This window comes from Catharus ustulatus, chromosome 2 (assembly GCF_009819885.2).
Source record: "Catharus ustulatus isolate bCatUst1 chromosome 2, bCatUst1.pri.v2, whole genome shotgun sequence".
NCBI classification, from domain to species: domain Eukaryota; kingdom Metazoa; phylum Chordata; class Aves; order Passeriformes; family Turdidae; genus Catharus; species Catharus ustulatus.
This window is the reverse complement of record NC_046222.1, coordinates 19838986-19863464: the sequence shown is the minus strand read 5'-3', so window position 1 is coordinate 19863464 and position 24479 is coordinate 19838986. Positions and strand designations below refer to the sequence as shown.

The 24479-nt window shown below is 38.2% G+C and overlaps 1 protein-coding gene across 1 annotated transcript in view; it reads left to right on the top strand.

Annotated features, from left to right (window-relative positions):
* The first annotated feature begins 1179 nt into the window (after nucleotides 1-1179).
* The window catches only part of ZPLD1 (zona pellucida like domain containing 1), a 32904-nt gene continuing 9604 nt past the window's right edge, over nucleotides 1180-24479 (top strand). Inside the window, exons 1-5 of the mRNA XM_033052914.1 lie at nucleotides 1180-1266; nucleotides 10265-10378; nucleotides 15564-15784; nucleotides 20643-20824; nucleotides 21452-21524. Coding sequence (XP_032908805.1) covers nucleotides 10273-10378; nucleotides 15564-15784; nucleotides 20643-20824; nucleotides 21452-21524 — 582 coding nt within the window. The 5' untranslated portion in view covers nucleotides 1180-1266; nucleotides 10265-10272. The remainder of the gene's footprint in view (nucleotides 1267-10264; nucleotides 10379-15563; nucleotides 15785-20642; nucleotides 20825-21451; nucleotides 21525-24479) is intronic.

The following is a 24479-nucleotide window of genomic DNA, read 5'->3' as shown; positions in this document are numbered from 1 at the left end:
CAACATAGAGATTCCCATTTTGGAAACCTACTCAAGGTTAGAATGTTCTTTAAATTCAGTTGTTTGTGAAAGTGGTATTACACAGAGAAATTTTAGTTTGGGTTTGTGTGACACTTTGATGTTCGAAGGAAAATCTGCTTTCCTCTGTCACTGCCCTGACACTAGAGGATGATGAGGAGGAGGTGAGTCAGTGCATCATCATGTCAGTGCTGGTTCTACCATGTCTGCTCTGTGTGATCTGCCTGGGCTGCCATCAATGTATGCAGTGTGCTCTGCAACACTTTGATGTTTAAGAGGAGGTGGCCAAAATGAAGGCATGGAAGAGGCAGGGCTTTTCTTTTCTAAAAATTGCCCCACATTCCAACAAATCCAGGCACCTCAAAGCTGTCTCTATGATGCAAAAGCCTACAAACTACTGTTTTCCCTGGCCAAAGGTGTAATAAAAGGTTACAGGCATGGATGGTTACAATATAAACTGAAGGGAGGGGGCAGAAGGAGGAAAAGAGTCAGAAATGGGAGTTAAGCTCCAAATCCCAGAAATGGAGGAGTAGATATTATGAAGCAGGCTTAGTTTCTAGCAGCTTGATCTTTGCCTTTGTGTGCACTTGGCTTTGTGTGCATTGATGTCCTGTTGGTAATTACCATTCTGTTGACACCTGTATTCATGATGACACTCCTATATCACATTTTCATCACAGCGTGAAATGTTGCTCTCTTTGCTTTTTTGTTTAGTACTGTGAGTTTAGCCCGGAGCTGAAAAAAGAGAAAAAATAGACACTTCTCACAATACACAACGGTACATTGATAGTCTTGCAGTTTAGTTACTGATCCTATCTCAATGCTTCCATCTCTCTCCTTCCTCCCACCCCAGACAAGGTTTTCCCTCAACAAACTGATGACAGAATAATTTCTCCAGGTTGATTGTTTACCTCTGGATTTCTCCATACAAGTGGAGAGAAGCAGATCAAAAGCCTGCAAGAAAAAACAGGCAGAGGATTGAAAAAAGCCACCATAAAGAACCTACTCAGGTTTCATTCTGATGATGAACAGGCTTGTAAAGTATTCTGTGACCTGTCAAATTTTCCCATCTGAAATCCAGACCTATTTTAAAAAGAATTTTCATAATGAGTGTCTCTTTTTCTCCATCCACAGGCTCAGAATATTTTCTGAAAAAGTTCTGCAGGGCAGAGGAGTTGTACAGTTGATCACATGCAGGAGCACGGGATAGATGGAGTACAGCTGACTCAACAACTACCGGGGATTTGGGTAAGTGCCCGCCATGTCAGCCAACTAGAACTTACTTAAATATTGGTTAATATCACAGTATTAATTGCTTTTAAAACAAATTCTTACTTTGTCACCTGTCTGACCCCACTAGGAAATCTCAGCAGTGTTTGCTGGGGAAGAAGTATGCAGGGAGTGGCTGATGCAAACACGAAGGCGTTAGCATCCAACTGTGATTGACTTTTGCAACTTAGCTTTTACCTGGGGTTACCCAGGCCAGACTTGTGCTGTTAATGCTAGGGGAGGAAGGTTGTAAGCCCTGTGCAATGTGAAGGCTATCTGTGTGTGTCAAACCCACTCGTGTTGCTTTCAGGAGGGAAACAATTGCTTGAAGGAGACAATGTTATCCAACTTGTGTCAGTCAGCCTTTTCCCACGATCATTGCATTGATGGAGGAAAATTTTGATAAGTAGGACTTCTTATCTGGCTCCATGGCAATTGAATGACAGGAGTTTGTTGATTGGAAATTACATTGTTTCCGGTCACAAAGCTGGACATGGTAATTACACCACTTTTGTTTATTTTTAAAGTAATAATAACAGCGATATATTCAGCAGTGAAGATCGCAGGGATTTGAAATCTAGTCTTTGGTTAAGCTGATGAACTGATACTGTCCAAATTGACATAGTTACTGTAATTGCCTCGTGTACTGTGGGGGAAAACCTTAGGAACTGCAGAAGACAGGAATGCTGGCCCTGCTTGCATATTCTTGGTCAAACAATGGTTTTAACAGTGCACGATGTTTTGTTTTCTTTCAGCTAGATCTTGAGCAATACGCCTCAGGCTTGTTTCGCAGGTTGGCTCAAAAATTACTTCAAATCTTGTTTTAAGTCCCAAATGGCTATAACATGGACTTGAAGCATGATGAAAGGCATAACCATAAGTAAATCTCTTTTATTCCAGAATATAAATAGTTTTTCTTTTTAAATATAAATCTGGGAACACAATCTCTTTGATTTCACAATTTATGAAATCTGTGATATTACATGCTTTCTTTGACTGAGATATTAACATTTACTACAAATTTGTTTAACTTCCAAGGATTAGATAAGGTTGTACTCTACAACACTGTTATTCTACATTCTTACTGCTTAATTGTTGTTTCTAAAAGTGAGGATATTGAAGTAATCATGATGGCATAAACTCTTGCTACTTTTTGTCAGGGAAATCTTATTTTCCTGGTCACTTTTCAAACTGCAAACAGATGGCTGCAGTATAATCTACTTACTAGTGACATCAAACATTATTTTACAGAAGATTTATATTTATATCGCCCTCTTCAAAAGCGTAAAAAGAGTAATTAAGTAGAATGATACTCATTTAGATCTTTATCTGCCCATGTGATTGCAGGGCTTTGGGTCAGGCAACAGACTAAGAGCTTCTCATCACTAGATCAGTGTGTTTGAATCCAGACCATGGTTAGAGGCAGCTGAAGGCCAGTATAACGTGATGATACTTCAGGGGCCTATATCAGATGATTTGACAGTCTTTGTAAATTTGCTAGCTGATGGAACCCCCATAATGATCAGTTATCCGAGAAGGAAATCTGTGGACTGAATGTGCATACATAGAGAATGTATTTAAGCTTAGAAACAATCTCTTAGTTCCAATTTTTAGGGACAGTCTTTATACACTACCTGTGCAGAGGACATGACACAGGTTTTCCTTTTGTGTTTCAGTCCAAGATGATCCTGGACTTGCTTTAGTCTCAATGAACGTCAAATTGCAGTGTCTCCACTGGAAGTGGAAGAGAAACACGATGTAGACCAGCTGTGATAGAGCTAAATCGTCCCATTTTTTTTCTCACTATTGGATTAACTAGACAGTATCTTAAACACTGCAGTTGTGTTCATTACAGAGACTTCTATATGTGCTTGCCAGTCTGTAAGTGAATGTGGCACAGCTGGTGTTTATCTGATGGCTCTTGTTTTGTAATCAACTTGTTTATATTATTTTGTAACGGAAATAACATAAAGAAAATCTGACATGATTGTTATATTAGTTTTATGATGTGAGTCAGAAATGCAGTGACCTCAACGGGGAATCTATCAATGTTTTCAGCTGGTTTATGCTCTTGGGGTTTCAACTGAATCCATTGAAGTTGCACTAAAGAGTTAACTATAAAACACAACATTGAAGAAAAGCAGAGCACGACAAGCCAAATTATGTAGATTTTAATGCTTAAAAAGAGGTCTTGATTTTTCAAGAGCATCCAAATTTGAACCAAAATGATCTTTTCAGTCTACTCACTGCAATAGTCTCCAAATCTTATACTGAATTTCCTTTCTTTTTTCCTCAGGTATCTTGCTGATGTCAAAGTTATTCTGGTGCAGTAGACAATATGAAGAGTGTGAAAGTGAGAGGATAATCTGTTCAAAATTGTTTAATTCAGTCCAAGGCCTTGACCATAAATTGCTTCCTTAAGACCAGTTTTCATCTCAAATTTGCTTTCGCTGGCAGCATTCTGTGCTTTGTACGTGCACGAATGTCCTGTGGGAAACACGGGTTAGTTCATGCAGGTTGGAAGAATAGCATAGAAATTAATCTTTTCTGTGAGGCTCAGGAGATGTCATTTTGTGCGTTTCTATATGTGGAACTTAAAGCTGATTTGTGTTTTCACACTTTATCGAGGTATCTGTGAACCATGGATTTGAAAACATGATTTCAAACAGACACTTAGATTTTTTTAGCTTATCTCTCAGATACATAATTATGTACTTCTATTGTATGATACAATAAGCACAATTTGAAAAATGCTATCATTTTTTATGTTGTTAAAATAAATGTCTTAAAGACAGTTATGATTATAGACTTGAGGCTACTTTTGTGGGACAGCAAAGCAAAAATTCTGGAAATATTCAGGCTAAAATTCAACTGTTCCATCACTAAGCAGAGCTATGGTGAAAATAATATGGAACAACATGGAGGAAGATATCACATTTGAAGAATATTATTGTACTAGTGCATGTAGAAAACACTAGAATAAATCTGTTATTTAACACAGAATGGCACGTAAACAGTTTATTCCATGACCTCAACACTTGCAAGTGAATAAATTTAGACCTAGTAAGTCAAGATCTCTGGCTTGTTCAACAAACAGCCGTTTGTTTAGATTTATCTGTACTTTTATAACTGTATTTTCCCAGTAGCTGTCTCCTTGGAAGAATATATTATGTTACTTTGTATAAATCTTCTGGAAATATTTCATAAAGGTTTAGTACTCACTTGATCACTCTTCTTACACTGTAAATATGCAGTTAACTTCGTTTCTCTTCAGACTAGATTAGAAAAAACCTCAGTTCATCCAAGGACTGGTTGTAAAAATAAAAGCATGCTAAGGTTCAATCTTTAAAAGTTTATTAGGAATGTTTTGAAGTGTTTAAAGGTAGATGTTTTTTTAAAAAATCTTTTTGGTAGTATGGTACACCAATTAAATTTCTCAAGTTATTAGGGAGGCAGAAAAGGTGTCTCAGCTGGATTTTTGCCTATCTGCGGCTCTGAAATGAAGCTCCAGATGGACCTGTGCTAGTGCCTTTCTCTAAACACACCTGGTTTCATAGATTCAAGAGCTCTGCATGGCTGTAAGGCTTCTATTATTTACCCAACATGCACATTTATTTCTCACTACTGTAATACGATTCACAAAAAATACTGAGCTGTGTATTCTGGAAGCAGATGTAGGTTTTCATCCTTTTTGTGATCAGCAGGGTTTAGAATTATTATTTCATTTCCGTTCATAAGAACACTATGTACTGCTTCAATATAAATATTTTATGATCTTGAATATAAGTTGTAGTGTGCTGGTGCGAATTTGAGGTCTTTCAGAATAAAGTCTAATGGTTTTGATGTGCTTTCCTTTTGTGGAAACTTAACATCTCTTTCTCAGATCCTTTGGCTTTTTTGCTCCATTAAAGAGATTATTATAAAAAGACTTGAAAATATCTCAAAATTCTTCTAACTTAGACTAGAATATTTTAAAATTTTGAACCAAAGCAAAAGCTTTGTTTTTCAAAAACTGAAAAAATTTATTCTCCAGTCCCATTTTCTTTGGGCAGTATGGGCACCTACTTGATTCACAAAACATCTTGCCATTTACGACTTTAGTTATGATTTAGAATTGGTCAGGGAAAGCTCCTGTTTGGTTTTGATAGAATTTTGATTGAGGAGGTGTTCCAAGTTTTGACCCAATATTTAATTACAAATCTAGTATATTATGGAGCTAGTTCAGTATTCTTTTTTTTAAATCTCAAGGATTGAGGGGAAAAATATGACTAGGAAATGCATACAGGTCATTCTGGGGCCACATAATTGATGCCGAAGCCCAGTCTCTCACTAGTCTCCGACTAATGTGTGTTTTTCAATTGTAGTCTTTCTCATCCAGTCCACAAATGCTGTGTTCTGAATAGCTATGAGAGAGATTAATTTACTTATTTAGAACAAAAATATTTTCACATTTTCCATGTATTAAAAAAATCATCCAATTTGTACATTCTGAGGTGCACTGATCTCTGACTTCTAGTTTTATTATTTCCTCATATATGTCAAATTAAATTTGCTATGAACCCTCAAATTATGTAATTTTGGGAACGTACAAGCTATTCCCAGGTTTAGTAGGAAACTGTTGAACTTCAAGGCACATGTGTGCCTCTGTGTTTACATTTGTCATGTACGTATACGCGTGTGCGTGTCTGTATATATTTATTTTTTCCATTTTGCAGGTTTTTCTAGGTGTCAGAAATGTGATGGCACACTCTAAAAAAAGCTATGTGTTTCAAAGTCTCAGAACCACAGATTATCCACAGAGAAATTTTGTAGTTGAAATGTGTCTTAATGTTCTTTGCATCTCAGTTGCCCTTTTTTCTATTAAAAAAAACTTTAAAAAAAGGTAACTATCTCGTTTTGATAGGCTTATCTTTAAAACAGTTACTGTAAAGATCCAAGTCCTGTTCCATCTGCATGATAAGAACCAAGGATATAAAGTGGACAGTGATAGTGAAAACGATCTGGATAATTTATTTCAATAAGATGCACAAATTAGAAGAGAAAGTTCCATTGAAGAACTTGAGGCAGAGCAGTATTCTTCTGTTTTTGTTCACTGCGTTACTTTTAAGTGATGGCAAATGATCTTGTGTGTGTTTAGAAGCAAAGTGGATCTGGAGGACCTGACAGTGGCACAGTAAATGCACTCCACAACTATGCACATCTTGTGTGCATGTGCAGAAGCAAGTGTGGCAGGAAGATGAATGCAAGCCAGAAGGACAAGGAACTATTTTGTCATGAGATGACTGAGATGAACTTGTTGAACTATGGAATGATAATTTAAGAATATTTTTATGGGCATAAATAATATTCTTATTCCATTCCTTGTAGGTACCTAATGTACATTGCTAGACATTTAAACAGTTACTAGGTATATATGAAAACATTTATAAATGTGCCACCAGCTTATTATGCGCTCATCACATCTCTAATTTTCCTTCAGAATTTTTTGTTATTACTATTAACTGTTCTTTTTGAAAGATGTATCCAGTCAGAAGGCATAAAGATTACCATATTATTCTGCTGAACTACCACACACTGTGAATTAAAAATTGAGAATAAACAGTGGATTATGGGAAGTTCTTATAAAATACAGGGAGAATATTTGAAATAATAATGTACTCAGAAGTTGCAACTGGCTCACAGATGCATTTCAATAAAAATGTAGGGCTGAATCAGTGAATGCTTTTGACAATGGAAAAATTTTGAAGATATTTTTAGAGAGGGTGGAAAAGAAGAAACATGAATATCAGGTCATGACAGAGGAAAGAAGTGGGAGTTTACATCAAACTACACCTTCTTCGTGGAATAAAATTCCTAGTTTGACTGCAAAAGCTTGTCATGTTTAAATCATAAACATTTTTACTTGGGAATTTCCTGCAAGTTTTCTGACATGGTGAAGTTTATCAAAGCAGGGACGAGGGCTTTGTGAAGTGGTAACAATTAAAGTGAGGACTGCATGTTGTGAGTGATGCCTCTTCAATGATGGGCAGCACAGAGCAGTAGGGCCTGATCTTGGCACGGGTTTGTTGTTTGAGTTTAATGGACAGAAAGGGCCAGACTTCCCTTGCAGTATGTGGTGGCATCTTTTTAATCCTGGAAGTCTTCTTAACAGCCAAACACGTTTGTTTTAGATCAAAGAAGCCCTTTTTATTTTTTTGAAACCACCAAGAGGTGCATTCCTCAAAAAAGGCACACTAAGAATAATATACAAAACAAAGGAAAAAAAGGGAGGTATCTTCCTCATGAATTTCACTCCTGGTTTATAAATCATCCCATTCCTGACACTTGCATGATATTTTACAGTTCTGTACATGGATTTTTAGCTTCATATTCATATGTCAACAATAATGTCATGTTCCTGTTACTATTTTAATAAAACTTTTATGTTTCTCTAATTGCATTAAATGGTCAGTCCTATCAGTATGGTACAAACCTTTCGGTTAGGATGCCTTATACATTTGGGGGGCTGAAGTTTAGAAATTTCTGTTGAGAAATAGCTTCCTAGGGACCTTTAAGACCAGACTGGAAAAGCAGGAATGTCTGCCTTAATTATGTCTGGGGTGGGCAGATCAGTGATTTTGGCCTCTCAAGGTCCTTTCAAACCCTGCAGTTCTCTTGAGAAATGAAAAATAATGCATGTTCCTAGTTTATTTAACCAAAAGCAGCAGGAGTCATGTCAATTGGTGATGTGGATCTGCATGTTGATCCATATGCAAATGAGTCAATAGCCAAAAATCAAGTAGAACATTATTAGTTGTGTTAAAATGTGAATTGTTCTGGATGTAGCTAGAGAAATAACACTATAAATACTTAATGTCTAAATTCAGATTTGTTCCTTAGCATTCATCTATCCTTCCTCCAAAATGCAGCCGTATAAGTTATGTTTAATAATTAAAATTTTAGGATTTATTGTGAAGTTCTGCTTTTTATCCAAAATTATAGTTACAGCTTTATAGTGGCATCTTTCATTAAAATCTTTTCAAACAGTTTTTTTTTTTTTTTTCCTAGCAGAAAACCACTGTGGCTGTTGGAAAATTAAACTCAGATTTAGATTTTGGTGAATTTCCCTTAATATATCCCATTGTAATGGACATCAGATATCAGCCCATATACAAGAGAACAGCAATACCCAGTTTATCAATCTAACTTCTGTACAAGTAGAAGCAAGACTCCAGGACACTGGAGAAATGCCAATTTTCTGAAGGAAAAGATATTTCTCTCAAAATAATGTATGAATTTTCAGAGTAAACAAACAAGCAAAACACTGCTGTGCTTCTTCATCTGAGAGTGATGGACAGGGTGAAGACATCATGAAAATACAGAGGTTTCATAGCAACCCAGTTGGAAATTTTTTTCTTTCTTATGTTTTCACAATTCTTCATCAACATTAGCTGCAAGTGCTGTCAACATCCACAGGAATCTAATGGAAAAAGCGTTAAGGGTCAAAGAGTGCTTTTGTTTATAATTTATTGTCCGTCTGAAACAAAAAGGAGGTTGCATTGTTGGTGTGACTTGCACATTGAGAAAGTTCTGAAGAACTAGGTGGGAGAGCTGCTTTTGGATGTGGTAATAGCAAAAGTTGCACCAAATGTACATCTTAACTGGAAGGTGGCATTTCCAGTTCTGTGTTTTATTCCATCTAATTCCAAGCAGAATTACACTTGGTCATACCTTTGACTTTTTAGAAGAATTTGAGTCAGTCTTTTGTTGGAATTGATCTGTTCATTGACAAAGCATGTGGGAGTGTCCTTTAAGGGTATTTCTTTCAACACAGAGCATTACATGACCGTGGTTTGAAAATTAGTGAAAGCCTTTGTGTTATTGAGGAGAAGCAACTCAGACTGCTGTGTAGCCTTGAAAGATCCAGTGAAGAGTTTGTCTCAAATGTTCTCTCCATGTGCTATGGCCAGCTCCTCTCAGCAATGCAGGAGAGTCCCTTGCCATGCCAGGTATGGCTGCATTTAGGTTGCTTTACATCTCTGGAGTTTGCACATGTTCCTTATCCACTTGGAGAGAGGTCATCTGTAGTCTTAGAGGAAGCAATTTCCTAAATCTTAGAATTGCTGAGTTTCTGTCTAGGCAAAGGAGGAGCATTGCCACATTGGGATCTACATCATCACCTATATTCTCTTGAATGATAAAACCTTACATGTATAAAAAACCCAAACAAATAAAATAAACCAAACAAAAAGTTAGTGCACTTGGATTCACTGACAAAAATCTCAGTATTTTGGGATGCTTTTGACAGACATGTAAAAGAAGTTGGGGTTGTTTTTGGGTTTTTTTTGGTGGTGGTAAATATTACACCTTGGAACTTTTCTTGCAAAAGGAATTATTACTGGGAACACTAGAAATTAATATGTTCTGATTGCCAGATACAATTCAAATAGATGCGAGCGTCTGTACCAGCTCTTTGTGTAAGCTCAATTTAATTGCATTTGTGCTGCAAAGAACAAATGTTTGGCAAATAGGTATGAACTGATTTTTATTTTAAGATCTTGAGCCTGAGATTGCCGGGCTAACAATTTATCTCTGTGGTTTTCCATGATCTGGAACAAGCTTTATTTTAGCAAGATGTCTTTCTCAAGGAAGTTTTACTGTGATATATCATGAAACAGTTGGAATTTAAATATTCAAACAATTCTAATCTATCAATATAATTTAGTGTAGTTTTTTGTTAACCTTTTCTATTGTCTTTGAGTACCTTTTATTTTGCCACAAGTTATGATTAAAAGTTGTAGGAGTTAATAGAAGTTACACATTACTCAGGAGCAGAGAAATGGACCCTGCTGTCTGTGACCTCTTTCCCACAAGCTTGTGAGCTTTATCCCAAACTCCTTTGCTGGAGACCATCGCCTCCTGAGCCATAGAATGTTTGCAGTAAGCATCTTTAATGCACTGAACAGATGTGTGTAATAACCACTTAATGTTTTGCTAGGTTTTGCAATGGAACAGGTATGGTTGCTGCTCCTGCTGACGATTAAAGTGCTGCCAGTGACTGCTCAGTTCAATGGATACAACTGTGATGCTAACCTCCACAGCAGGTTTCCTGGTAAGTACTTAATAGACTTTTTTTTTTTCTAGAGGCTTCTTTATTGTCTTGGTTCAAAGCAGTGCTTATTTTTAAATACAGAGCTTTAAATCTGTCTAAAGCCTGGGGATAGGACTCCACATTAAGTGAGTTTTAACTGTTTTTGTGACAATGAACTTGCCTAATGCTGCACTTTACTTTCTTCTTAATTGCACAATGGGTCAAATTCACCCTGGTAGCAAGGCAAACAATTCCACACTCCCCAGTGGGGCTTGACCTGCTTTTACCAGAGCTCTAAACTGTCCAAGACGTTCACCAGAGATCATATTGTTGTACATGTTCCCTATAGATTTAACACTCACACTTCTGACTGGGTTTTCTTTCATGTTTGGGTTTTATAGTCTTTTTTCCTGGGTAAGAGAATATAATTATGGTCTTTTAGTAAAATAAAGAAATATGTATCTATTTTAAGCAAAATTAACTTAATGGCAAAATTTTAGTGCCTCACTCAACATTAAGTCCTCGGTTAGGGACAGGTGAGGCAATGGGGTATGCCTATGGATGATGTATTTTCCTTCCTCGCAGAAAATGGGAACAAAGTCATTTTGGAGACATTGGATGTTCAGAGCTGTTAGTACAATGAGAAATAGAAATGAAATGTCTGTCTTAGTGGTATGATATCAGGGTTTACTCAGGCAAAGGACCTCTTTAGTTTCTATTACATTGCTTATCCTTCCTACTTCAGTTGTATCTTGGGCAGAATAATAACAATAAAAAGAAGGCTGTGAATACTGTCTCTCTCACATCTTGTTTTTCTGATGTAGTGATTGAATTGAATAGTTCAGTAATGAACACTCAGTGTAGTATTACACTGTAATACCTTTCCTGTTGTTGCTTTCTGAATAATAAAAGTTTTGATTTTTTTTTCAGGAAGGGTCAGCTCTTTTATTAAATTTAAGTAGCAGAAGGTAGAAAGTCTTTATTGATTCCTGTGTTACTACCACACCACTAGGTGTTTTGTTGGCACAAGGACCAACAGTGAGTTTGATTCTTTTCCACTTAATCAATATGAACATGAAGAACAGAGAAATAAGGCATGCAAAGGAGATCAAATATATTATATCCATTCCTGAGAAAATCACAGTTCAGCTGAGTATTTCACAAGCTATTTATATATATATACATTGACATGATATGATATTTTCCCCTTTTTAGGCTCTTTACAGGCTTGCCTCTGAAGGGTGAGTGAATTTTGCCCACCTGCTTCAGAGCTATCTTTTGAGTTTCTTATGAAATTGTGGCTTTTTTGATCCTTGTTTCAAGCTTCTTAAGAGGTTTGCAACAGATAGAGGGAAGTTTATGTTCCTGTACCTGTGTTTTAAATTTTTTCTCTGGTCATTTATTGCACCTGCTCTGTGCCAATGTTTATTTGCAATGTGATACCTCTGAATTGAATTCATCTCTTATTGAGGGTATTTAGGGGCCTCTTGCAGTTCTGCCTCATAAAAATGAGTCATATCAAATTCCATGTCTGCCAAATCTCATTGACTTGGGAGAAAATCTGTTTAGGTTACAATCAAACAGATTTTTTAAAAAGTTAACTCTAATCACCCCTCACTGGCCATAGGAGCTGAAAGCAGAGTCCTGCTTTTTCTTGTTTGTCATCTAAGGCAGTAAAGATTCAAAGGCCAGGATTTAATCAACAGTCTTGCTGCTGATTTTGAAAGCTAGGAAAGCCAGATAATTCTGTTTGTTAGTTGTGCACCTGAGATGGAGGCAAAAGCCAGGAACCCTTTTTGCCCCAAAGTTGACAGGGGTTGTTTTCAATATGCGGAAGGGTCTGCTATGTAATGGACTGGGCTAGTGTAGCTCAGAGGCTGCTGAGGATGGGTGAGAGCCTCTGCAGGCAGAAGGGGCTCACTCTTCCTGTGCTGGCTTCCCCAGCACTTGGATCAGGCTGTGGTTTCAGGGATTCTGCCTCGGAGCTCTTGGGGGTTCAAATGTAAGGGGAGAGGTGAGAGACGGGTCAAAAAGGAGAACATTTTAAAACTGGTCTCTTCCAGGCTGAGATACTACTCACAGAACCTGGTTACAGATAGATTTTCTTCCTGTTCCTTATTTGTTCCACACAAGTAGTCTTTATTACTGTCAACTGGAATTCCAAGCATGGCATGCAGATACCAGAGAAGCCATTGGGTGTTGAAGTTGTCACCTCTTTTTCTTTTAATGTTGATAAGAAACAGAAGTTGTCTCCAACAAAGAGTTTGTCCTCTTTGAAGCCTTCCTAGAGGAACCATGGAGCTCATCCATTTTTCATTTGTTTGTGCTTTTATCATTCATCGTTTAGGTGACTCCCTTGCATAGGAATAGTGCTGCATAAATAGGATGACAATCAGACAGAACTTTTGTTTCTGCAGTTTACAGGTTTATTTTAGAGTGCAAGTATGCAGTAGTCATCAGGAATGAAGGAAAAATAGCCCCATTTTTTGGTAGACTAAAAATGAAGTGGGGTTTTTTTGTGCCAAAGCCGGATGTGTTCTAGAGAATATATAATTAGGTTAGATCTTGCCATCGTTCAGAGAGCTTACATAGAGGAAAAAACTTTAGTTCTCTATTGTGGTAGAACATAGCTTTTAGAAGGTTTCTGGGGCATAGAGCCATAGCAGTCTGCCTACAGCTGGGATGTGCAGTTTTGATTCAGGGGGTTCTTGCCTTAAGTGCATGTTGAGACCTTAGTAGGGACTGAGGAAATGTTGCAGCTTTTTCACGTACCCTATGCATTTGTATTCAATATCAAAGCAGTGATTTGATCAAAGAGGAGGTTCATGAAACTGATTTTGAACCACTCAGGTCTTTTCATTCCCTTCTGATGCAATGACTTTTATCAAAAGTGTTATGTGGAAAACTCTTGTCCTCTGAGGGTTTTTTTGCTGCCTGCCCTGGGGTGAGTTGTCAATATGTGGAGGGGTAACAGACCAGGAGTGGGCAGCTCCCAGTGTCTGCCCCCATGAGTCTGCCCGTAATTCAAGATGATCTCTGTTACTGTAGGATCTGTGTACCTCTTGAGAGACATCCATGAGCACTGCTGGCTATAGTGAGCTTGTGTGATTTGAGTGAGAAAGAAATCAAGTGGTTTGCCTGTATGGAAACTCTGTGTCAGAAGGGCCATTATAGTTAAGGCTTAATAATTTGGGTGATGTAACCTTCAAAACATCACTCCTCTGACTCAGTAAAACAGAAGCTTTTAATGCAGGAATGCAAATACCTTTTCCTCTTTGTTTGTTTCTTTTTAGAAGAATACTATTTACCTTCCCATATTGTCGAGAAATAAGCTAGATATTTAGCATCTAAGAGGGCATTAGATCTGTTTGGGACTGGCTTCAGATAAATTTCTGAACAAAAAATGTTGTATTTCCAGAATGGACTAATTTGGCAACTATACTTCCGAAGTAGTGGGCAGAAAAGGCTAGGTCTGGAAAGGTTGTTTATCCTTCTGTATCACACAAAAGTTGGTTTTGTATGGTATGGTCTCATTTCCCATAGTGTCAAACGATAATTTTGCAACCAGTCATGGTAAATTAATTGGTAAAAGTTATTATTCTGCTTTTTGAAAAGGCTTGGAGTTATGAAATTTCCTGAGCTACATTGTTACATCCTGCAATTTGTTACAATTAGACTATTTGTTTATCAGTCTAAGGAAGCACAAATGCCCACTTTGCTATTCCCCTTTTTGTGCTGGCCCCTCTACCTTAGTACACTCATTAAATGGAATGTAATAGTCCTCCTGCAGTGAAAACCAAGGCATGCTGCTTCCTGATCTTTGTGTGTTACATTAGTGGGATTATGATTGTGTACAAACCAGGAGAATTTCATGCCAAATCACTTCAACTCCTGTCTTGCCTCCACTACCTTTCTGCCCAAATTTACCCCCAGTGAGTAACATTTATCATGGCATTGGCTCAGGACTGAGTTTGGCCTGTTATTTTCTGCACTTAATTGTTTTAGCTTGAAAGCCACCATTAAAGCTGTCTAAATTAAACTACTTGTGCTCCTGTACCATGGGGGAAGAACTAGTTCATTGTAATGGAAATTTCATTTCCTCTCTGCTGTGACTATGCAGTGAAACAATTCACTTTTAGCAGGCTTAATGGTACAGTATTGACTGAAGTTGTTCTACAATTTTTAATAGCTCTTAATCTTTAAGCAGATGTAATAAATTAGTCCTATAAAGGAGTAATGTCTATGTTTAACACAATGCAGTACGTATTTTTATAACGCACTGGGGAAAACACCTGAACAGCCCCCCAGCCATCTGTGGGCAAAGAAGACCTTGAAGAAGAGCAACGTTAGAGCTTTAAAGCAAAATGGTCTCTTGCTTGTGCCTGTAACTGAACCTGATGCTTTTCCATTCAGTACATAAAAATGTTCAGAACTTTAATTTCAAAAGGTCAAATTGTTAGAAGATGGTTTTTTTTGCTGTTCAAAAATTGATCAGTTTTAACAGCTGCTTCTTTCTAGGTCTTTTGTGTTGTCATAATGCACAGAATGAAAGATTGCAAGATGCTTTGTGGTATTATCACAGTCTTTCAAGAGCCAACTGATTTTTCATTACAGCTCAAGTTGATGGTTCTTAAAAAAAAAAAAAAGGGGAAAAACCAACTTTAGAGAGATCATAATAAATTACCCTGATATGCTGTTGATTGTACTTCAAAGCCTGCACAGCCTGCGACTGTGATCTCATACAAAGTGAACTCCAGACAACTCAGAAAAATGTAGCCAGTTTCCATGCCAGATTGGGCTGGGAGGCAGAGCTTGGCCTTCTCAATTCCTCAAAATTGCTGGAAATTTCTGTTCCAGAGGGGGATGCTTAATCAGACTCCAAATATTTAACCACTTGCTGTTTTCTACTCTGTTGTAGTGTTTCATTTTATGAATGTGGTACTAAAAGATTTGCTGTGGGATTAATGTATTTCTTGCTTGGTTACACTATGTTACTATATTCTTGGCTTTTTCTTTAGTGAAGTTATAGAGTCAAATCTGTTCTTCAGACTACTTCAATTCCTACTTTTATATTCTAATATTTTGCTGCCACTGAAATCTAGAAAATTTATTTGATTGGAAGTCACAACGCTGGACTAACTACTACAATAGTTGTATAATTACTTCCAATCTTCTTATGATGTCTTTCCCTGTGTTCTTCTTGCAGCTGAGAGAGATATCAATGTTTTCTGTGGAGTTCAGACAATCACGATGAAGATAAATTTTTGCACAGTTCTTTTTTCTGGTTATTCTGAGACAGACCTGGCACTGAATGGGAAACATGGGGATGCCCACTGCAGGGGCTTCATCAATAACAACACCTTTCCAGCAGTGGTCATTTTCATCATCAATCTGAGTACTTTGGAATCTTGTGGAAACACTTTAGTGGTAAGACCAAGTCAAAGCAAAATTATGGCTTGGCCATGTGTACATAGAAGTGAATGTTCTTGACAGCGTTGTATCTTTCATAAATAATATTTACAGTAATTTCACATGTATAAGGCACACCCTTTTGACTAATATTTTGGTCTGAACCCAAAAGTGTGCCCTATACTCCAGAGTGCCTTATATATGGACAAAGTTTGGAAATTTGCCAACTCGCAACTGCAAGCTGCGAGTTGAACTGTGCAGGGCCGTGGGGGTGGGGCATGGTTTGCGTGGGGCTGCGGGGCTGAGTGGGGCTTGGCATGTGTCCTGGTTTGGAGGTCAGGTGTCTGCTAAGAAAGGCAGGAGCCTCTCTTTGAAATGGAGAATGTAAAACCCTTCCCTCCAAACTATTATAATTTTGAATTTAAGGGGCTCTCAGGCAAAGATATGGGAATTAGGAATAACAGTTCTTTACTAGGGAAATTAAGATAGAAATACAGTACTACAAAGAAACAAACACCAAACACTGACAAAGTGTCGTGGGTTACAATACAGGATGTGATCAAAGTATCTATTCTATCACTATCTGTTGTGACCAGGTGGGGCAGTGATCTTTATCTCTGTGGGAGATACTCTGCTAATGGGCCATCCATTGAAACCAGTAGGACATTGTTCTTTATCTTTGCACCCCCTATCCTTCCTCCAGGGAGGTATCTTCTGCTAATGGCCCACTGAGTCTCACTGTGTGACTGATAAAATTACTTCATCCCATTGAGAATTGCTCCAGCCAGCGGGGAGAGCCAAGCTGTTGTTACCTAGATAAAAACTGAAATTCTAGGACACTGAGTAGCCCTTTCTCTACTGGACTCTAGAAGAAACTGAGATTTTTCCACATCACTACTATAACTCTGGAAGTAAACTGCACCTTCTACAAGACCACTGTTTCAACTAAACCACATCTGTCACTGCAAGAAGACTGCAGGCACTGTTTAATCAAACTGCTACTAACACCCTGCCTGACGGGGTGTCAGGTTGTACTCTGACTTTTTCAGGGTTTGGAATTTCTTTGTAGTACTGTATTTCTATTTTAATTTCCCTAGAAAAGAACTGTTATTCCTAATTCCCATATCTTTGCCTGAGAGCCCCTTGATTTCAAAATTATAATAATTTGGAGAGAGGGGCTTTACATTCTCAATTTCAAAGAGAAGCTCTTGCCTTTCTTAGCAGACACCTGTCCTCCAAACTAAGACACAAAGTCAGAGTACAATCTGACACCCCGTCAGGGTGACACCCTGTCAGTCAGGGTGTTGGTAGCAGTCCCACTAAATGGTGTCTACAGTCCCCTGCAGTGACAGATGTGGTTCAGTTGAAGCAGTGCTCCTGTAGAAAGGTGCAGCCTCCCTCTGAAGGTCCAGCGATGATATGGGAAAAAAGTCTGGTTTTTCTCTGGAGTCCAGGGAAAAGAGGGCAACTTGGTGTCCCAGAATTTCAGTTTTTACCTAAGCAGGAAAGGCTGGGCTCTTCTCCCTTTCTGGAGCAACTTCCAATGGGATGAAGTAATTTTATCAGTCCCACAGTGGGACTCAACGGGCCATTAGCAGAAGATACCTCCCTGGAGGAAGGATTGGTTGTGAAAAGATAAAGAACAATGCCCTACTGGTTTCAATGGATGGCCATTAGCAGAGTATCTCCCACGGAGGTAAGGATCACTGCCCCACCTGTTCACAACAGATGGTGATAGAACAGATACTTCAATCACATCCTGTATTGTAACCCAAGACAGCACGGCTGATGCAATTGTTACTAATAGGTTACTTTGTTGTGTGAGGATTCTTGCTGCAAAAAACCAGTGCACCTTATACTCCGGTGCGCCTTATATACATGGACAAAGTTCAGAAATTTGCCAACACGTGGAAGTGCACCTTATACTCTGGTGCACCTTATACTTGTGAAATTACTGTACTTTGTCTTACCCAGTTAGAAGCATATTCCATACATCAAAGAAAATCAGAGAAAGTTGGTAACTTATAATCTTGATTACTATTGAGAAAACATGGTTGGACACACATTTGTCCTCTAATTGGAAAGTATTCTTTTAATTTAAGTATTTTTTTAGTAGAAGAATGAGATTTTTCCAGGGTGTTTACAAAATTCTTGCTGATCATGCCTTAGATTTTGCAGAAGTGCAGTGTTTCACAGTTTGTGTGTATCAATCACATTGAGTGACACCAAAGTGCCTGTGAATAGCTAAAAAAACAAGTTTAAAAATGTATTATTTTCAAGGCTTTTATTCTTTCCAGGATTCTTATTTGTACTTGATCCCTGTCAGCTTTTATAACATACCCCCTGTTTTGCTGCTAATAATTTTGCTGAAATGTTTGATATGCTCTGTGACCTCTTTGTCTTAAGTTGAGTTTTCTTTTAAAATTTCAACAAAAAAAACCCCAAACAGTTCAGCCAATTCAAGACTCTTTTCCAACCAGAGCATCTCCATGACGTGTAGTACAAGAATTTTTCAGGAAGCAACTCTGTTCCTGGCTAGCAGTTCAACTTGTAAACTCCCTGAACTTGCTATTTGATCATGATCATAAGAGCTTGATGTTTAAAAAATGAAACAAAAAGACCCCCCAGTCAGATAAGTCTAAATAATTTGAGCTCCTCCCCATGAAATCCCCCACCAGGTTGCACTGAATACAAAGCATCAGCTGCTAAAAATATATTTCAAATATATATATATATATAACCAAAAATATTCCCTCCATGCTCTCTGTTTATTCATGCTGTGTCCTAAATGAAGACAAAAAAGGAGTGGGGAGCATTTCTTATCATGTTCCTCACACGGGAATTTTCCAGTCTCCTGCATTTCTTGGCAGTGTTTCACAGCATAGAGAGTCAAGATAATTTTCAGTAAAAGTAAAGAAAACACAATAGCTCAGGCAGAACTTGTGTGAAACCCAGGTCTTTCTGCAATACAGTACACTCAGATTTTTACTTTATGGGGCTAGAGTGGTGAGGAAGCCACAGGCTTGAGCCTGTGCTGTTTTGGCAAAACTCAGATCCTGGAAAATTCTATTTTCAACATTTTTGTGCCATTCAGAAAATTACTAAGTACAATAGGGGCAAAATGCATGCCTGCTTCTGTCTTTTAGGTGTGTTTTTGGTAGACAAATCAAAATTCCTGCTGTGTGTCCTGTGCTACTTTTTGCAAGATATGATAACTCATGATGATTCTTCCATAATGAAATGTTTTTTAAGAAACTGTATATTTTAAAGCTACTGAGACCATCTGTCTTGCTAATAGTTATACAAAAGAAACGTTGCAGTTGAAGTCCAATGCTGTGTTTATCTGCCCTGTGGTCTATGTGCCTACTGAGAAAGGAATTTGTGCTGCTTCTCAGTTGCTTTAAAACCAACCCCTTATTCAGATCAGTAGCTACAGATGGAGTGGGGCTGGGCTGGTAACAGGAGGGAAGTGTCCCTCAGTTTTTCTGAGGGCTAGGCTCTGCACTCTCTGAGCTGAGCAATACAGAATAGCATGTGCCCATGGATGTAATTTAGGCTGCATTGGCATTAAGTTTGTATTACTCTTCAGCTCTCTAATTTCTGACAGTTTAGTGTTTATAATTATAATTTAAAAATGCATAATATAAGCAAAGCCACACACTCAAAGTGCAACTATTTGGCTTGTGTCTGCTTATAAAGTACAGTAATTTCACGATTACAAGCCGCACCTGATTATAAGCTGCAGCTCTGGGTGTCGGCAACCTTTAGGTCTTTGTCCATACATAAACCGCACCTGATTATAAGCCGCGCTGTCGTTCGCAGTGAGGACCTGTGTGCAACAAAGTTGCCAAATAGTAACAGAATCGTGGGATCGAGGGATTTACTGGCTCGGCTTGGGGCCAGGCCCCTGGCCTGCTCGGGGCTGCTGACGGGGCCAGGTGGCCCAGCTCAATGCTGCCGCTTGGCAGGGCCACTCAGGGCTGGCTGCCGCTGCTGCTGGGCTCGCTTGCCCAGCTCGGCGCTGCCCTGCGGTGGCAGGCGGGGACGGAGCCCCCCCGCCCGCTCCCGCAGCACCAGTGGGAGGCAGGCATGGAGCCCCGGGCCGTGGGGCTGGCAGGAGGGAGCCCCCCGCCTCCCTCCCGCCCCCTGACTCCCTCTCCCCACCGTGCAGCAGGCTCGAAACCTGCCTCCACCCGCAACAGAGTAACCAGTTTGTAACAATTGCGCAATCGCGGGTTTTACTGACAGGTGCTCGGCTCGGCACCTTGGCTGCACTTCCAGGGTTGGAAATTTCAGAAAATTTTTCACATATTAGCCACTCCTGAGTGTAAACCACATTTCTGGGGTGGGAGCAAAATTTTAGTCAAAATGGTGCGGCTTATAATTGTGAAATTGCTGTACATTATTTTTTGATGTGTCCAAACCAAAGCTCAGCAGTGAGAGAGTATAATTTCTGTGAACAAAATTGCTTGTGTATTGGCCTATTTATTTGATATTGAAGCTTATTGTAAAGTAATAGTTTTTAACTGTAATCAAAAAATCACTTTAGTTTTTCCCAATGAGTCATGTGAATTCATTGGGAATGTAGAGAGAAAAAAAGTACTTACCAAAAAATATGCTTCCAAGATTCATAATTTTTTTAAAATGTTTCTCAAGTCTGTTCTAAGAACAGGGATACAGCTTGTGAATTTTATATACATGATTCCAGGGAGATGCAAAACAGAACACAGGGAAGGTATTATTAAACTAAATTAATTTTTGAAGGTCTTAGTGAAGATATTTCAGTGTAAATTATGGGCTAAACCATCAGTGTCCTTAAGATTTTTTGTTCCATGGTAAACTTCAGCTAATAATAATGTTCTCTCTTCCTCAATAGGTATCCTCAGCTCGAGGTATCAATGCTTATGGAAATACCTCAGTGGTACAGATAGGTAATGTTTCAGGCTATATTGATACACCAGACCCACCAACGATTATCAGCTATTTGCCTGGGCTTCTGTATAAATTTAGCTGTAGCTACCCATTGGAGTACCTGGTTAACAATACCCAGCTCGCTTCGTAAGTCTGCTTTTTCATTTCTCTATGTTTCATCCCCATGTTTGAGTAAATATGTATGTGTGCATACCATAACAGCATTGTCCATGTAGCAATTTTTGTCTGTGCAAGAGTAAAGGGAAAGGAAAAAGCACCAAAAGAAAAAGTACTGCAAGTGAGGTGTCATTATATGAGATAATATAGTTTATGAAGACCTGCTGTTATGAAAAGACCCTTAGATAATGTAAAACTTCCCTTAAAATTCCGATGTTCTGAAAAATTATAGCAGAAAAAGGAGAAATTCTTCATGAAATGGTTTGTAAGCTTGTAAATATAAAATGCAAGAGAAAATATTTCCATGAGTAAACCTTGTACATCATGTAAAGTGAATTCCTTTTTGTCACTTTGCCTCTCTGCTAATTTTTTTTCTGATTCATGTTTCAAGTAGCATCCATTATTTTCTGCATAGTTAAGACTGTCAGTATTTCCACTATAAATTCCTGTTTCTGAAGTTTATAACCCAAATGCATAAATTAAGTCCTTGTGATACGACTCATTGAGTTTTTTAATGATAAAACCGACTGAAGTATGCAAAAACAAAAATAAGGTATCTTTCTTCATGATGGTTTTTGGTTTCTGATTCTGTTGTAGGTCATCAGCTGCTATTTCTGTAAGAGAGAACAATGGTACATTTATCAGCACTTTGAATTTGTTGCTTTACAATGTGAGTATAAAACACAGCATGACCCAGACTAAATTAATCTCTGCACTATATGGATACAAACTGTTGTAGCAGACCAAAGACCTCTTCATAATTCGCCATTTACTTTCCATTCCTCCCATGAGACAAGTCTTTCTTCCAGGCATCTTTCATTTCTCAAGTCCTTTATCCTTTCTGTTTGCATGTACCGGTTGTGTTGTATTTATATGGCTGGTCTTTGAGGACAGACACAGTCTTTTTTGTCCTGTATTTATGCAGTTCCTCAATTTACATCTCTGACTTTCAGTTGGTAGTGCCACGTGACTCATCAATTGTAACCATAACAAATGTACTCCAGAGTGCATATTTTGTTTGCATTTATTATGTTTCTGTGCGTGTGTATAGGTGCTTTGTGCTTCAACAGAGAGTAGTCTGTAGTATTCTGTAAAATTATTCCAGACCTATTCCTGTAGTTATGAACTGTAGCACTTTGGCTGGGGTATTTTTATGTCCAAACCTCAGAGTGTTTTGATCAGCTGTGATTGTTGTGAAGGATGAATTAGTTCCAAATCTATAGCCTGATGCAGTCGTTGCCTTATGGTGTGGACTTTAAAGATTTTAAGAGTTAATAATTGTAACGGTTTTCATCCAATGCTTCTTCCTTATGTTTTAGATAATTTGAATATGTATTACTGTAAAAGCTTTTACCATGTAAAATGGGTTGGTGACACTAAAACATGAAAAATGGAAGGACCTCTACTTAATATTAATCCCTGAAATTATATTTTTGTGTTGATTAAAATTTTTACTCATACATTTTAAATACCTGATTTAAATATCAATTTTTCAATCTATCAAGCATCATTTTTTGTAAATTATGAATCTGATTTTTTTGCATTATTATTCATGCCATCATGTTACTGAGTTATAATTCATGCAACTGATTTAAAAGTCAATGCTTTATGCTTTGAACATAATGAGCTATAAATATTGCAGCAGGACATTTTTCAATGGCATGCTCTAAAAAATCGTGTTTGTTTGAAAGAGCAGAGCTCCAAATAACAACCTATAATCTGTTCAAATGCTGATTATAGTTCTCTCATTTTTAAATAAGCCTGTGATCACAAAGATGGGGCAGAATGAGGGTAGGCAAATTTCTCAGTCAAACCAAGTGTTGACCACTGCCTTTCAGGGCTCAGTTCAGCAAAGAGTCAGGAATAAATGCTATTGGTGTTAATATTGAGCAAATTCTCTCCTCAGATGTACCATGCTTTCATCCTGCCCACCCCTGTAAGTTTGCAAGTTGACCATGACCAAAATGTACTTTTCATCCTGACAGTGGTCACATTGCTGGCCCTAGTGAGCAGCGCTGTCATGAATAACACTGCTAAGGCTGGCAGATTCCAGTGGTGGATATGCTCTTCTGCTTTGCTTCCCAGGGCTGGATAAATACATGGGCAGCTTGTGCACTGCCTGCATCTTTCCCTGTTGAGAGTGCCCTGCGGGCTCACTTGATCCCTGTTAGCAATTCTGGTTTTGGGAGGGACCTCAAGGCTAATGTCCACCCTTGCTATTAGTGAGGGGATGTGTACAGATGTGCTTCTTGACTGCAAGCAGCTGTCTTCTCCAAATTCAGCTGTAGTGTTATTTCTTAGCACTGATCTTCATCTTCTTAGCTTACCTCTGTCTTCCATCACAAAGTGGTGCCTAGATTTACTTTGTGATGCTAGTACATGCCGTTGTTAGGAAAGGTAAGAGCTGTTATGATAGACTCAGAGTTTAATAGCAAAATGTTTAATGGGCTTTCACAGAGCCTAAGTGGCTATGGGCTTTTATGCCTTTTTGCAAACATCTGTCTAAATTAATAAAAACGACTCTCAAAGAATAAAAGAGCAACTGTAGAGTGCAATAGTGAGGATCTAGCACTTTTTAATCAGTAGGAAAATGTGGCAGAGCTGTGTTGTAGAAATGTATAATTAATTTGAAAGAAGGCAAACCTACCTGAAGGCCTCTGATACTGCATAGACTAGATATTGGGAGTGCTGTGAATTTTGGCATTTTTTGAAAAAAATCACTTGTTTTCTGGTGTGAACCTTGTTGCTGTCAACTGCTGCTTGCTGTGGTCTCACTTGCCACAATGAACCTGGTTGAAATCCTATTTACCAGTTTTTTTCATGTGTATTGAGTGTTTTGACCTTTCACAAGAGGTCTCAACAATGCTCAGTCACTGTACTATCTGCATTAGCAATGTGTTTGACATAGGTGACTTTACCAGATAGTGCATTTTGATATTCTCAATTAGTATCTACCACACAGATCTGTTTCATGGCTTTGTTGCTAAAATGACATTAATGGTTTAGATTTTGAACAAAAACGCCAATAAAACAGCTACGTTTAAGTAGCAGTATATGGGGAATTCCCAATTTTATGTGGAATACAACTTTCTTGAAAGAACTCTTTTGAAATACTAAAATGTAAATGAAAATGTTTGTTACTTGTAGTTTTCAACAATCCAAATTCCATAGAAACTACACTTTCCATAACAGAATGTCTTTGTTCTCCCAGACCATAGCTAAAAATACATAACATCTCATGGCATTGATATCTCCACTAATTCAAATAACCTTAGCAATCTTTCCTGGGAAAGAGTGCAGTGTGACAATCCAGTAAAGCTCTTCCATTAGAAAACAAGAGTAGCTCCTATGTTTGTCTGTAAGCTCTGGGAGACTTACTGAAGGGTCAATGAATGATATGTTTTCTTTAATCACTGGTCCAACCACCTTATTAAATCATATATTCTCCCAAATTGTTGCATGGGGCAAAGCCAGTCTTTACAGACAAACTTGTAGGCAATTTCTCTGGCACTGCTTTTTGCTTCTTCCCTTACAGAGGACAAAGCAAAAAATCATTCTACACAGAAGGGTCAGAAAAATTGCTCAGAGCTCAGTCTGGATGCAGATGTTAAAGTGGAATTTGTTC